Below are 13,820 nucleotides of genomic sequence, written 5' to 3'. Positions count from 1 at the left end.
CTTTCACTTCTGTCTTCACTTCTGTCTTCACTTTCTTTTTCTCTTGTGAGGAAGAAGGGGTGGCCATCATCTTTTTAATCCATCCAATTCTGGAGGTAGGTGGTGTTGTTAACTTGCGTACTTTTTCTGGTGGAGTTTGAAACCCTTCCTCTTCTCCTTTTTCTGTCTTGGTCACGGGTACTGGTGGTACTGGTACTGGTACTGGTGATGGTGCTGGACTTTTCATCAAGGTCGTAAAAAATCTTTCAGAGTGGGTAGAGCTGTTTCGTCTAAAGCTTTCTGGTGAAAGAGTTGCAGTCGTTGCAAAAGTTGACCGTACTTTTGCGATTTTTCTGTTTCGGACAAATCTTGGCGATCCATCAAGGACTGCAATTCGTGTTGTAACTGGGACATCTCGCTCAAATGGGGATTGGGAGGTAAATGCGGGGTGTGTTGTTCTTGCCACCGATGGTATTCCATCCATCGTTTGTAAGGCACTAAAGCTAGTTTTCGTCCTTCCATGGGGTTGTCAGGGGTCGATTCTGAGATCTTGGAACTTCCGAGGCCTTTTTATCTTGCTCCCACCAGTCCTCCCAACATGGTTCCCAAGACTCCTTTCGGTATGGGGCCTAACAAGAGAGGTAAAATACCTCCACGTTGCACTAACATCTTCTTTTTTTGACGAATGGGAATTTTCTTTTGAACCATTTGGCGAAGAACGTGACGATGTTTGCCTAAGCATTGTTTCTGGTGTTTGGACAAAGGGATCGTGCCTTTCAAAACGTTCAAACAACATTCGCAGACGGTATCGATGACCTCTTTGGAGGCTATTTGAATGAGTTTTTTTCGTAGGGGTGGAGAAGCTTTGGACAGGACAGATAACATGTCCCCATGTTTGGCTAAACGTGGTGGCAGTCCTTTCCTTTTCTTTCCTTGGGGTTTTCTGGAGGGTGACATCTTTGAGTCTTCAGGAGCACCAAAAAACACTGATACCCGCCTTGGTCACAGGCCTTTTTTATACTGGAACGTGTCGCCACTGATTGTCTTTACGTCGTATTAGTTTGAGGACAGGCATGACACGTCGTGCAGGGGTACGTAACGGACTAAATCGAGCCAGTTCTTGCTTGGACAAATCCAGTAAACTTTGTAACATGCCCGATCTTTCTTGAACTTTGATTTTGGGAGAAGGTACTTTGTGAGCAGCAGCCACTGCCACTAAATTGGAAGGTCCTGCCACTGGGGAAGTTCTTTTGGGGGTCATCAACGGAGAAGTTCTTGGTGTGATCAACGTCTCCAAGTACTCTTCAGTTCTGGGTGTCATTAACGGAGAAGTGGACAAACGTGAAGCTGCAGGAGACGCAGTCACCGCCGTGGCAGGTCGTGGTTTGCGAGTGTAAGGTTGCGTCCTGGCCGAAGTGCCTCTCTTGCGACTAGTTTTCTGTGGACTTTTCTTTTTCTGGGGGGCTTCTTTTCTTTTTCCGGGGTGGTGGTGGTGTTTGGTCAGAGGAGGCTCCTGCCACTGGAGAAGTTCTTCTTGGGGACCTGGTCTTTTTCTTCTTGGGGCTTCGTTGGACTTTTGTCTTGGGTATAACTTTGGGGGCATTAGGATCCCATCTTAAGAGTGAGCGAATGATGACCCCTCCTAGAGTACCGCTCCCTCCAGGTTTCAAAATGATTTGTTTTTTGGTTTGAGTGTCGATGCGGGGATCGGCCAGTTGGACCAAAGCGACTTTGTTTCGATCAAAAAAGCGTTTGGTTTGATGAGGAATCTGAATGATTCCTTGGAGTAATTGACGTGGCGTCACCATGAACCATCGTAAGACTTCTTTGAGACTAGCTTCTAAGACACGAGCTCGTGTTTGTGGATTTTTTTCTCGACTGATGCCATACAAGGCACGAATCAATTTGACGGGAAGATGCGACTGAAGGGACGTCATGTTCGCACTGTGTGAGACAGACGAAGAAGGGTCTGAGGTTTTTATAGATTTTTTTATGGGGAGTGAAATGAAGTCGAGGACGGAGACGTGTACAGGACAGGCCCTCCGTCTTGGCACCAGTGGTGAAACAAGTGGGTACGAAATCGCAAATCCTCGGGAGTCGTAGGTTTCAAATCGACGAGTAAATAGGCGTGTGGCGTTTGAGTGGCATCGTCGTACGCCTGAGTCAGCCAAGGCGTTCCTAACTGTTTGGCTAAGACTTGCACTTGCGATTTATCTCGAGGGCTTTTAAACAAGACCACGTAATGCGCATTGAGACTGATGGTGCGATGGGCTTTACTTTGTTGAAACAAATTTTGGGTGATGTAAACGACACTGGCATTGCGGTGATGCCCTTTGCGCGTGAACCACAGTTTAATTTCTTCTTCGTCTTCTCCTAACATGTCGTCGAAAATGACCAAATGGGTTAGACGGGAGTCAGAGACGATGCCGTCGTCTTCTTTAGGAATGCCTTCCACAAACACGATGGAATCGCCTTGACTTTCTCGCAAGAGGCTGTACGCCGATTGCCACTCTTTGTAACACCACACGATCCGTTGAGGGGGTCGATCGATCAAATGATGTTTATGTTCGATCAAACGTTTGACGAATTCAGTTTTGCCAGAACCGCTAGGTCCAGCAATGAGCATGTTAAAGGGATGGCGAAGATACAAAGCCTCCCAACTGGCACGATCTAAGTGTTCGTCGATGACTTTGACAGTAGAGGAAGAGGGAGCAGAGACAGTAGAGGTAGCCATGGTGTGAGGAATGTCACTTGTGACACGAAAAAACAAACAAGACAAGAGTTTATATACTTTTTCAGAACACGTTTATTGAATGTTTTTTTCAAACATGAATACGAAAGACAAAAATACATAAAAGCCAAAGGCTTAAGTACAAGAATAAAAGGCACATGAACGTGGAATAAAAAACAAGTGTCTGTACAACAACCACATGTTTTGGGTAAAGTTCTAACCAGTTCTATAGTAGGGGGTAAGGTCACACAAGTGTCCTCCCGAAAGGGTCTTTCAGACCTGTCCACGACAGTCCTGTCCTGGGTGACGGGTTCTTCTGGCACCGTCACTAACACAGGTTGAAAAGTAACTTTTTTCCTTGAATAACTCTCGTGCATACTGGGCCACCTCTTGTGTCCAAGCCTCAAAACCCTGGTCTCGGTGATGTCCAACATTTGACTCCTAACCAATCTGGTTTCTTCTTCGTCAACGACATGGTAAGTTACTTCAATGAACAATGAACTATTGGTCTTGGACGTTGTCCCTTTTTATATGCTGACCAATATCGATGTGACCGTACGGCAACGTAAAGTGATTGGGAAGTCTCACTCGCTTCTGGTACACGATTTGATAGATTTTTTCCAGGGGCCGACTGACGATGTGGTGAGTGGGTAAACGTACAATCTTGTTCGGTTGATAAGTGGTCACTTTAAAGTTTCCATCCTCTCCCGATTGCATGGCTTCTTTCAATACCCCAAAGTTGACCACTCGACTGGTACGATGATTCAGAGTCAGTCCTTTCACTTTGCACGTCGTGTGCACTTCTCATTGTTTGTCCCGGTATTCGTAGCCGTAATTTTTGGGACCACCACTGACGAAACTTAGAATCTTGTCGTCGGGATGCTCGTCTGTCCAGGCTCCTAAACGGTCTCCTTCGATGTCAGGGTGCTGTTGAATCGGGTGATGGATGTAAATGCAACTGTCCGTGTCAAAGTACAGGACGCGTTCTTCTAACAGTTCTAAAGCTTCGTACAATTATAAGCGAGCATGAGCTGTCACGTAAGCCGCAATGATGACATTTCCAAAAGGGTCGTCTTGTACAAAGTCCAGATCTTCTTCGTAATTGACCAAGATCAAATCCTCTCGAACGACGTCCACGTGTTTCATGTATTTGGTTTTGTCGTGAATCATCTGGAAGTAGCGGGAAGGTTCTGTCAAATATTCCGTCTTGGGTAAACACGGTCGTTGTGCCATTTTACCCCACAAGCAATTTAACATCACTTTGGCAAACGATCGCCTGCCTTCGTTTTTTTCGATGTGGTCTAAAGAGATGCCTTCTTGTGCGTAGTATTTCTCTTTGAATTGTATTTGGTCTTCGGGAGTGTGACACCAGGAAGGATAGCCGCTGGCTTCTTGTTTCAGTTTCAAAAAGGCATCCACGTAGTCGGCGAAAATGCCTTTCTGAGTAGGGTCACCCTTGTGGTACTGTTGTGTCTTGGGAAAGTGGCAAATTTCGTACACTTCTAACAGTTGGTATCCCATGTCCAGAGCTTTGAGCAATTCCACGCTGACCCAGGTTCCCGTCAAGGCACGTTCTTCCTGGCTGTGATGGCAAGGTTGGTCCTGGTTGCACGTTTCGGCACAAGTACGGCACAAGGGAAACATCAGTTTGCCTTGACAATGGTGAGGTAAGACGGGATGGTATAGGTTCGTGGGAGGCAAAACTTTACACTTGATCAAGCCTTCGTATTGTCGAATGTTTTTCAGGTCGATGTGTTCCGTGAACAATTGCGGATGCCCTACAGGAAAGCGACAATATTTGCACACGTAGGGATACAGCGAACACACGTCCAAGTATTTGATTTCTTCTCCTTTCTCTTCGTCGGCTTGGTACAGCAAACAGGTGGCATTGGTCCTTCCTCCGTACAAACTATCCCTCGGGTTCAGCGGGTCCATGAACTGGTAACTTTCCACGAGGCGTTTAAACTCGGGATCGGTTTTCAAACTGTGATCGTACTCGTGTTCCCACATTTCCACCACTTGGTATCCTTGCCGTTCTAACTTTAGGCGTCGCTGACAAGTGTCCTGGTACAAGTCTTCCATGGTTCGTTGCAAAAACTGGTTTTTAGTGTCACGGTCAGGGTAACAGATGGGACATCCGTGAAATAAGCAACCGTTAAACTCGTACACGATCTTGGGGTTTTCTAAGTCATAGCCATCGACCGAATACGTTCCGATGGTCTTTTCGCCTCCTCCGTTGCGGGCATGCTGAATCCATTTGTCTTCCTTGTCGCACAAGTAATGTAACCAACGTAGGGCTTTGACCGAGTATTGACGCTAGAAATAGTGGGTCGTTTGAGGACTGATGACAGCCACGGTGTTTTCAGGCATGAATCGTTGGCGGTACACTAAGGAACACGCTTTGGCAATGGTGCAAGCTTCTTTCAAAGGATCGACCCCTCCGTGTTCCATGAACAGTTCTCGAAATTTTTCACAGCAACGTCGTAAAATGTCCACGTCGGAACGACAATACTTTAACATTTCTTCCTGAAAGTCGAAGGGGTCACAGGCATGACCCTGGTACCAAGCGTAGAAAGCTTCTCGTTGTTCGGTACGCATGTTGTCGGGGTCATAATAGTGAGCCTCAGGTAAATGGGGTAGAACGGCATGTTGATTGGCTTCCGTATTGAAAAAGTGAGGAAAGTACCCTTTAGCCATTTCTGTCATTCCAAACGTTTTAGGCATTCGACTCAAAGGCATGGCCAAGTAACTCATCGAATCTTTAAACTGTACTTGTCCCACTTGCATGAAAATGATTTTGGCTCCGTTCAAAGTCACTTTAGGACGCTCGGTGCCTTGTTCCGTATAGTATCTGAGAAGAAACTGTCCATCGTATCCGGAGAAATTGTGAGCCATCACCGTGGCATGACGATGACAATCTCCGTAACGTTCGATGTCCTCTTTGCTCCATGTCTTGTCGATGGGGTCTAAGACCCATTGGGCAAAATCGGCTAACGTGTTTGGTCCTAGAAAGATTTTTTCACGTCCTCCAGGAATCTTGCTGCAGTGAGGGCAATGACTGAAGATAGGTTCTTGAATGCACTTCTCGCACGCTCGATGAGCCACGCAGAAATGGAATGTGAATGCCGGTCTCTTGCATGCATTCGAAATCGAAAAAGATGAAATTGCCTTTCTTCTTGTGACCGTCCTCTTCCTCTGGTGGGGTTGGTATTTTTGTACGTAACATTCGTGTTCCAAGTCCACGATGTGGTGACAAATGTGACATTTTTTCTTTCCTCGACATACGTGTGCCTTGGTACTATTGGTACGTATGCCTTGTCCACACGTAGGGCACAATCTCAGGAGTTGACAAGCACATTTCTTCTGTGAACCTTGTGTTTTCAAATGTTGCTGGTAACAGGTAGGGCTGACAAACGTGCGCAGACAAGTTGAACAAGGCACTGGTTCTTCGCTCAGACAGGGTGAAGAGGCCAAACATCCTGGGCATTTCCATCCACAAGACTTGTGTTGCTCTCGATTGTTATAACCATAATCACATTTCTCACAATAATAACTGTATCCCAGGAATCCAGTGATACTGATAATGGTATCGAAATGGTATCGTAATGTTCATCGTGATAATAGACATGAATGTATTTTCCGTCCTTAAAATCTTGGCCTCGAAACAACAGAGTTCCACGCATTTCTTGAGGGTGCACTTTCAAGGTGTAGCGTGGAGCTAGGGCATCTTGCAATTTTTGCATCTCAGGAATGCCACAGGGTGTGTCTTTGGACAGTCCGGCTTGTTGTAACAGGAGTTCTGCTTCATTTCGTTGTTTGGCTCGATCGGATCGTTGAATAGTTTTCCAGGTTCTTTTCCATTCTATCGTGTCGTTCTTGTTGGCATAGGTTCGTCCCACCACGATGGCACGGGCTAAACACATCTGGTCTTGAGGGTTGTGAATTCGGACGAGACTTGTTTTGGTGTTGCGAAGGTTGTCCACCAATAACATCTTTTTGCGTCCTGTCCCTTGAGGAAGAGAGACGTGGGCCATTTTCAGTGTGGCTTTACCATCGGTGATGTCAAACTGGTCATTAGATTGTTGTACGTGTTGAATCTTGTCCATGACTTTGGAAGGGGTCAGTTCTGCGGGTCTGCTAAACTCGATCCAAACAGGGGATTTCAAACCGTCGTGATCTATGGATAGTGTCAAGCGATCGTCTTCTTTGGGTTGACATTGTCGCTTGAGTGCGGTGAGCAAAGAATCCCACATCTCGGTGATAAACCCTTCTGCTTTCTCCAAGGGTACGTCGGCCTTGAAATCTTTAAACTTCACCGTGTAGGTGTAAGCCGTGGTTCTAAATTTTCTAGAGGAGCGCTTTTCCGTCTCTCGAATGGAATAGTACTTTTCAGGGTTGACAAAGGGTGGTGAACTTGGTTTAGAGGGTTCGGATTCTGGTTCACTCATGTCCTCTTCAAAATCACTGGCATGAATTTGTGCCAAGATTTCAGCCCTGGTACGAGGCGATAGATCACGTTTCTGCCTCTTACTTTCTTCTTCTTCTTTCTTCTCGAATGAATAGGATCGTTTCATCTTGAGTGCAAAACGTCAAATGACTCAAGTTCAAACATCATAGACTAATTTATAGTCATGGCAAACCAGCGTATATAAAAAGGGTGTGTCTTGTCCTTTCACTATTCATTTCACTCTCAAACCGAGGAGAACGATGGAAGAGACTAGCCAAATCGAACGTTTCGTCAGAGCTTTGCGAGGGGTCATTAGAAAATTCTCTTCAGACCAGCCGACAGACTACTCTCCTTCCTTTCGAGATAAGAGTCAGGATACTTGCTATATCTGTCAGAAGAAAGGGCATTGGTCTTCAGAGTGTCCAGACCGTCAAAAAAGAAAAAAAAACAGGGGCTAAAAAAGACAAAAGTCAAGATACCTGTTATTATTGTAAAGAAAAAGGACATTGGTCTCCAGATTGCCCAAAAAAGAAACAAGAGGAGTCAGAAGAAAAGAAGGATTCTTCAGAAGAAGAGAGGGATTCTTCGAAAGAAGAGAGGGATTCTTCAGAGGAAGAAAGAAGACAATTCTATTTAAAAGAAGCAAAGAAACAGGAGAAGAAAAGAAGAAGGGAAGAAAATGAGGAAAAAACGGTGAAGAAATTCAAAAAACAGAGAGACTAAACAAGGAGAAAGAAGAAGTCAATGAACTTTTAATTAGAGTGTTGTGCTGTGAATTGGATTGTAAAAAATGGATAAAAGAATACATGAATGATATAAGGTAAGTGTCTTTGAGTTTTGATTTTAAAATAAGAAGCTACACTCACGCACTCATACACAGACACGTACTATAAGGGTAAAATGGGTGGGGTTTTTTTGAGTTATTGGCAAATTGAAATTGTATTTCTTTTCGAGAAATGTGGGTGGCCCTGAAAAGGGCCTTTTTATTTTGGTGTAGGGGTGAGTTTAACCAATCAACTTTAACTGCCTTAAGCCTTTGCCACGACCAAGGCCTACTTCTGATGATTGGGTTGAAATCACTAAGGGTGGTACGATAGGCTTAGTCACAGGGTTGGCGTGTTTAGCTCGGGAAGGTCGTATTCTCTTCGGTCGTGATAAAGAAGTCTGATACATTTGTTTCAGACTTCTTAACTCCGCTAAAATGTCCAACAGTACCGTAGCCGTTTGATTTTCACCCTCTTGTTTCTTTGCTGCTACTTCTTCTTGCTGTTGTTGCTGTTGTTTTTTTCTTACCTCTTCTTGTTGCTGTTGCTGTTGCTGTAGGAGAAAAGCTTGTTCCGCTTCCTTTTGTCGTTGCATAAATTTCTCCAATTCTTCTTTCTGTCTCTGTCTAAAATTCTCCACTTGCGGTAATGAAGAAGGTAACGAAGGTTCCGGAACAAATTCTTGCGAGGTAAGAAAATCCACAAAATCCCAATGTACCTCTTCTAAAAGTAAGTCCGGGTTCCCTTGGGCAGTCTCCCCTGCTGGTGCACCCCAATGGATCGTTTTCTGAGTTTCCGTCATGTTGAATCACTGTCGCATAGATTGACTGCACACAAGCGCTAACGAATCTATATAGACCACGTGACGTCACAGACTGCTCTCTTCGGATTGGATGCGAGCTGACTGAATTTTGTAACGCGTGTTCGGATTGGTGAATGAATTCAATCCGTTTCAATCCTTCCTGTACCTATAAATAAGCGCAGTTCACTGCATTGATTCACCTATTCTCGTCGCTTCAAGATGTGGACCACAGTTGAGTCATCCACCTTGTGTCTTCCATGATGTTTAGGACGGACATGCTCATGTATGTCAGGTCCAAGTGGACTGTTGTTGATAGGACAGATACTAGTCAATGGATGAGGAGAGTTTACATAGAAAGACAAGGATGTCTCAAGAGGGTACTTGTGTATGGACCGGCAGTTAGAAGGAGTTTAAGAAGAAGAAGAAGAAGATGTGACAGATGCCATCTATGTTAATATTAATATTAACATAAACCCAAAGGCCCTTTTCAGGGCCAGCCATATTTCTCGAAAAGAGATAGCCTTTCCATTGCCTACCCCTTTTTTTAAATTTAAATTTAAATTTAAATTTAAAAAAAAAAATCCCATATTCAATTCCCCTTGTCCCTAGACAAACCCAAACTCTATTCCCATCTTCATTTCCCCTTGTCGCTAGACAGACCCACACTATAGTTCCATGTTAAATTCCCCTTGTCGCTAGAGTGACCCACGATTTTTCTCCATGTTAATTTCCCTTGACGCTAATCTGACCCACGATTTTTCTCCATGTTAATTTTCCATTGTCGCTAGAGTTGCCCAAGGGGTCTTGTAATGCTAATTCCCATTGTCTCTAGGGTGCCCCCATTTACTACTTGTGTGTGTGTGTAATACAAATATTTCCAATCATTCAGGGTAGAACATTTTTAATTCGTACACAACCAAGATTCAAACCGAAGTACGCGGGTAAACGGCATCCATCGCCATGCCTGCACGCACCAGTCCATATATATATATATATATATATATATATATATATATATATATATATAGAGAGAGAGAGAGAGAGAGAGAGAGAGAGAGAGAGAGAGATTGAGTCGTTTCCTTCGCCAAATCAGGAATTGTACTCAGCTCACTTAACATGATGCTTGACTTCATAAAATAATATTTAATTATTTTTTATTTATCATTACAAACAAGCAATAAATCGTATCGCGAATATCTTAATCTGACAAAACGTTTCTTATTTAATCACTTCCTACCGATAAAATATTGATTTTATCATATTTTTGCGACTCTGTGGTCATTAAGTAACAAAAAGAATCCAAACCAACATGTTTTTTTTTAAAACGTAACAAATACTTTAATTATCAAAGTTTTAAAATGACAATTTAACAGGAGGTTATAGTATTATGATTTGAATCAACAAAAGTCTTAAAAGGTGATATTCAGGTCCCAAATAATCGAATGTTCCGAATGAATTTCAGATCCTCAAATGCAATGATCTGACAACAATCCTGATATACCAAAATGACAATGTCCAGAACTTCTTTGAACAATTTACAATAGTCCCAGAATAATAATTCAGTCCAACGTGCACATTATAGTTCCAATGAATAACCTAAACAAATGCTTCCTCTCAAACAACATCTAAACATAACATTAAATACGTGTGAAAAATGCGGTTACAACAAGTAAATAAGAAATAAAACTGACCAATTGTCCAGCTCCATTCACTTATATATAAGCGTTAAGGATGTAAACGAATTTTGCTACTAGTCGCTACGTGACTTTTTGCAAATATCCCGTATGGTAAGAGAACCCATCTAACCTAACACATCCATGGAAAAAATAACACATTCTTCTAATAACCCAACTGACCCCACCAGCCAATGAGAAATTACCCCAAAGTTGGCATCAGGTTTATTAGTGATATCATTATTATTATTATCATTATTATTATTATTATTATTATTATTATTATTATTAATCGTAAACATCTACTTAATCTACACTCTTAAAATACAATTGTATACCCGTGTGCAAATATTAGCTGTCCAATATCTTATCTTCAGATGATCATTTCAACTTACAGTCATGAAAAAAATGTCATTTCCATCAATCAGAAAATAAATAATAATTTTATCACAAATTGGAATATTAAAACACAGAGGGTGAGTGATAACATTAGTAAAAAGTCAGCTTTTGACTTGTTATTAAAACCTATCTTAATTAAATTTTTATTTCAGAAGCCGACATAATCGACTTATGCGACAGTCCAAACAGAACTGTATACTCGGAAGTGAATATAATGTCGTTTAAAAAGACCAGGCAGAAAAATAGATCGCCATGCACTTGTCTCGTTGAATCATCAAGCACAGTTCATTACCAACTTGTAGATATCAGACTATTTACACCTACAAACAATGATAATACAGATGAATGTGCAAAAGACACCTTGGTCATTGGAAAGCAATCAATTCAATGTGAATCAAATAGAAATAAGAGTTTTGTTTACATGGGATCAAACAACTATGAGGGAGATCTCCCGGTCAATGTAAGTGGCAATACTATCCAGTTAGTATATGATGGAAATAAGGAGATTGCCATGGTCTGGATTAGCTTAAATGGTGAGATTTTCTATTCTAAGACTTTACTGTTCGATATTTGTATATACACATTCAAATTAATCTTTCATAATTGCTTCCTAAATACTACTGTTGACATTGGCATCATATATAATTGTATAAAACCGAATACACGGGAATACATCTTATTCGCAAAACATGAGCAATTTATTTGGGAATCTGGTTAAAAACTACTTATCATTGCAAAACAATACAACATTTGAAACACTTGTGTGATTCTCAACAGTTAGCTGATTGTTAAGCCCACTTAATATTCGTAAAATCTTGTATCTGTTCCTTCACACTGTTTACTGTTTGTGGCTATTCGTGATTTTACGTTCGATAAATATTTTCTTTCCTGACTGCAGTGTCTCAGGTTCATTATTTTAGTTAGGACTCGGTGTTTGAAAAGGTGAATTAATAAAAACCATGTACTCAGGTTACACATAATTATAGTTTGCTAGCAAAACAATAAAAAAAAATATTATATTGTGACTCAGTGATATACCGGACAATAAGTAACAATTCCCCTTGAAATTGAAGCACAAAGAAAAGTTCATATATATATATATATATATATATATATATATATATATATATATATATACAATATTTCTTTTTGGATTAAGTACATTTTACAAAGAGTAAAACATAAACCTGCTATGTTGACTTTATTTTCAGCTTCGAAAGAAAATTTCACTATACAGTGTTTCTTTGGGACCCTTACAACCACACCCATTGTGACTGAATCATCTGGCAAAATTGAAACAACCTTTTCAAAGTATAGTACAAACATGGGTAGGTTATGCGTATGTGTAATGGTGTTGTTATTTAAATACATTTCTTCTCATAGTTTGCATTTCTATAAGAGCATGTACATAACAAATGTCAAGAGATATCTTTGAAAAAAAAAGGATATTATTGCTGAGCCTGACTGACTAAATGGTCATCTGATATAACCGTACTTTTTTGTGTCAGCACATGATTTCATTTGGTTTAATATAAATAATTGAACAAAATAAAATTAAACGATACAAATATTTTCACACTATTTTGACATTCATGTTACATGGAACTGAGTCCATCATATTGAAGGAAGAGTCGGTTTTAATTTTTGGATAGTACATGTAAAAGTGTGAATTGCTGATTAAGGGAAAACAATAGACGACTTTGCTGATGACTTTGCCGAGGAAGTGTAATAAACGTCAAGGATATCAAATCTGGCTTTTAAAATGTTTAATATAGACTGAATTTAGTAACATGTTAAAAGGTTTATGAGGCATACAATTGTTTCATAAAACAACTGTTGTGGTTCATGAATAGACAAATTATTAATTGTTATATATTTTTTTGTCTGCAAAAAATTACTTAACCAGTTTTAACCGTCGCTTTTCACTTAAGTCTTCCTCGATTTACAACATATTTCTAGAGAAGAAAAAACACAAGAGTTACTTGGCATTTTGACCAATTGAGAAAACTGTATGTACTTTGTGAATATTGGTGTTTCCCTCTACCGAAGACATTAGCAATACTGGCACTGAGATCCTGAAGACCTATGAAAAAAAATCCTATAACCAGAACGTTATTTCATTGTTCACTATTTTTACGAACACTGAATCATTTTTGAAACTTTGATTTTTATATTTAGTGCGTTCCTATGACAACTACTCCACATATGTTCCAAGAAAAGTAAAAAGTAATGATATTCTTATCCCCCCAATGACGCAATGAATGCCATACGTATTCAACTTGTCCAACATAGTTTGTTGCTAAATGCAATCCAATGATTGTTCTTTTCGTGTGACAACGTGTTAGCAAAAATAGCAATTATCACAGAAAATCTAAGATCGTTAAAAGATTTTGAAAACATGTTTTGGGGAACAAAATAAATATACATGCAATGAGACCTATGCCGTAAATCTACAGAAAGTCTAAAGAAAAAGAATCTCGTAATTTGTTTAATTCGCTCTCTCTGTCTGTCTGTCTGTCTGTCTCTCTCTCTCTCTGTCTCTGTCTGTCTCTCTGTCTCTGTCTCTCTGTCTCTCCCTCTCTCTCTCTCTCTCTGTATATATATATATATATATATATATATATATATATATATATATATGTATGTATGTATGTATGTATATAGTGTACATACAATAAATGGAAAGTAGAATCCTTCATTGGAAGAATGGATTGTGTACGAGGAAATGGAGACTAAACGTTGATTAGTTACTCTATTAAAAGAGGCGCACATATCGCCTAAATATTCTATGCATAGATTTTTCTTTAACGCGAACTATTCCTTAGATTTTATGAACAAATTTATTCCAAAGTTCTAATTTTATGACTACGCTTGAACTTCAGCAGCATTGTACGAATGTTTAGATAATTGCGGTAATCATTCTTGAAATGACGTTTCAAATAAGTGACCTCTTAAAATCCTCATCATATTTGATAATGTTGAGGAACAAGCCTGAAAATAACGTGGTTTTCAAGAAGAAGATCAC

General features: G+C 40.6%; 1 protein-coding gene across 1 annotated transcript in view; it reads left to right on the top strand.

The window, feature by feature from the left end:
* LOC149797326 (uncharacterized) overlaps positions 1–13,820 on the top strand; it is a 67,239-nt gene that overhangs the window by 29,280 nt on the left and 24,139 nt on the right. Inside the window, exons 3-4 of the mRNA XM_089962051.1 lie at positions 10,948–11,328; positions 12,007–12,123. Coding sequence (XP_089818177.1) covers positions 10,948–11,328; positions 12,007–12,123 — 498 coding nt within the window. The remainder of the gene's footprint in view (positions 1–10,947; positions 11,329–12,006; positions 12,124–13,820) is intronic.

The sequence above is a fragment of the Sinohyriopsis cumingii genome, chromosome 6, assembly GCF_028554795.1.
Source record: "Sinohyriopsis cumingii isolate HCF-2022 chromosome 6, ASM2855479v2, whole genome shotgun sequence".
NCBI classification, from domain to species: Eukaryota; Metazoa; Mollusca; class Bivalvia; order Unionida; family Unionidae; genus Sinohyriopsis; species Sinohyriopsis cumingii.
This window is presented reverse-complemented; position numbering and strand designations above follow the sequence as displayed.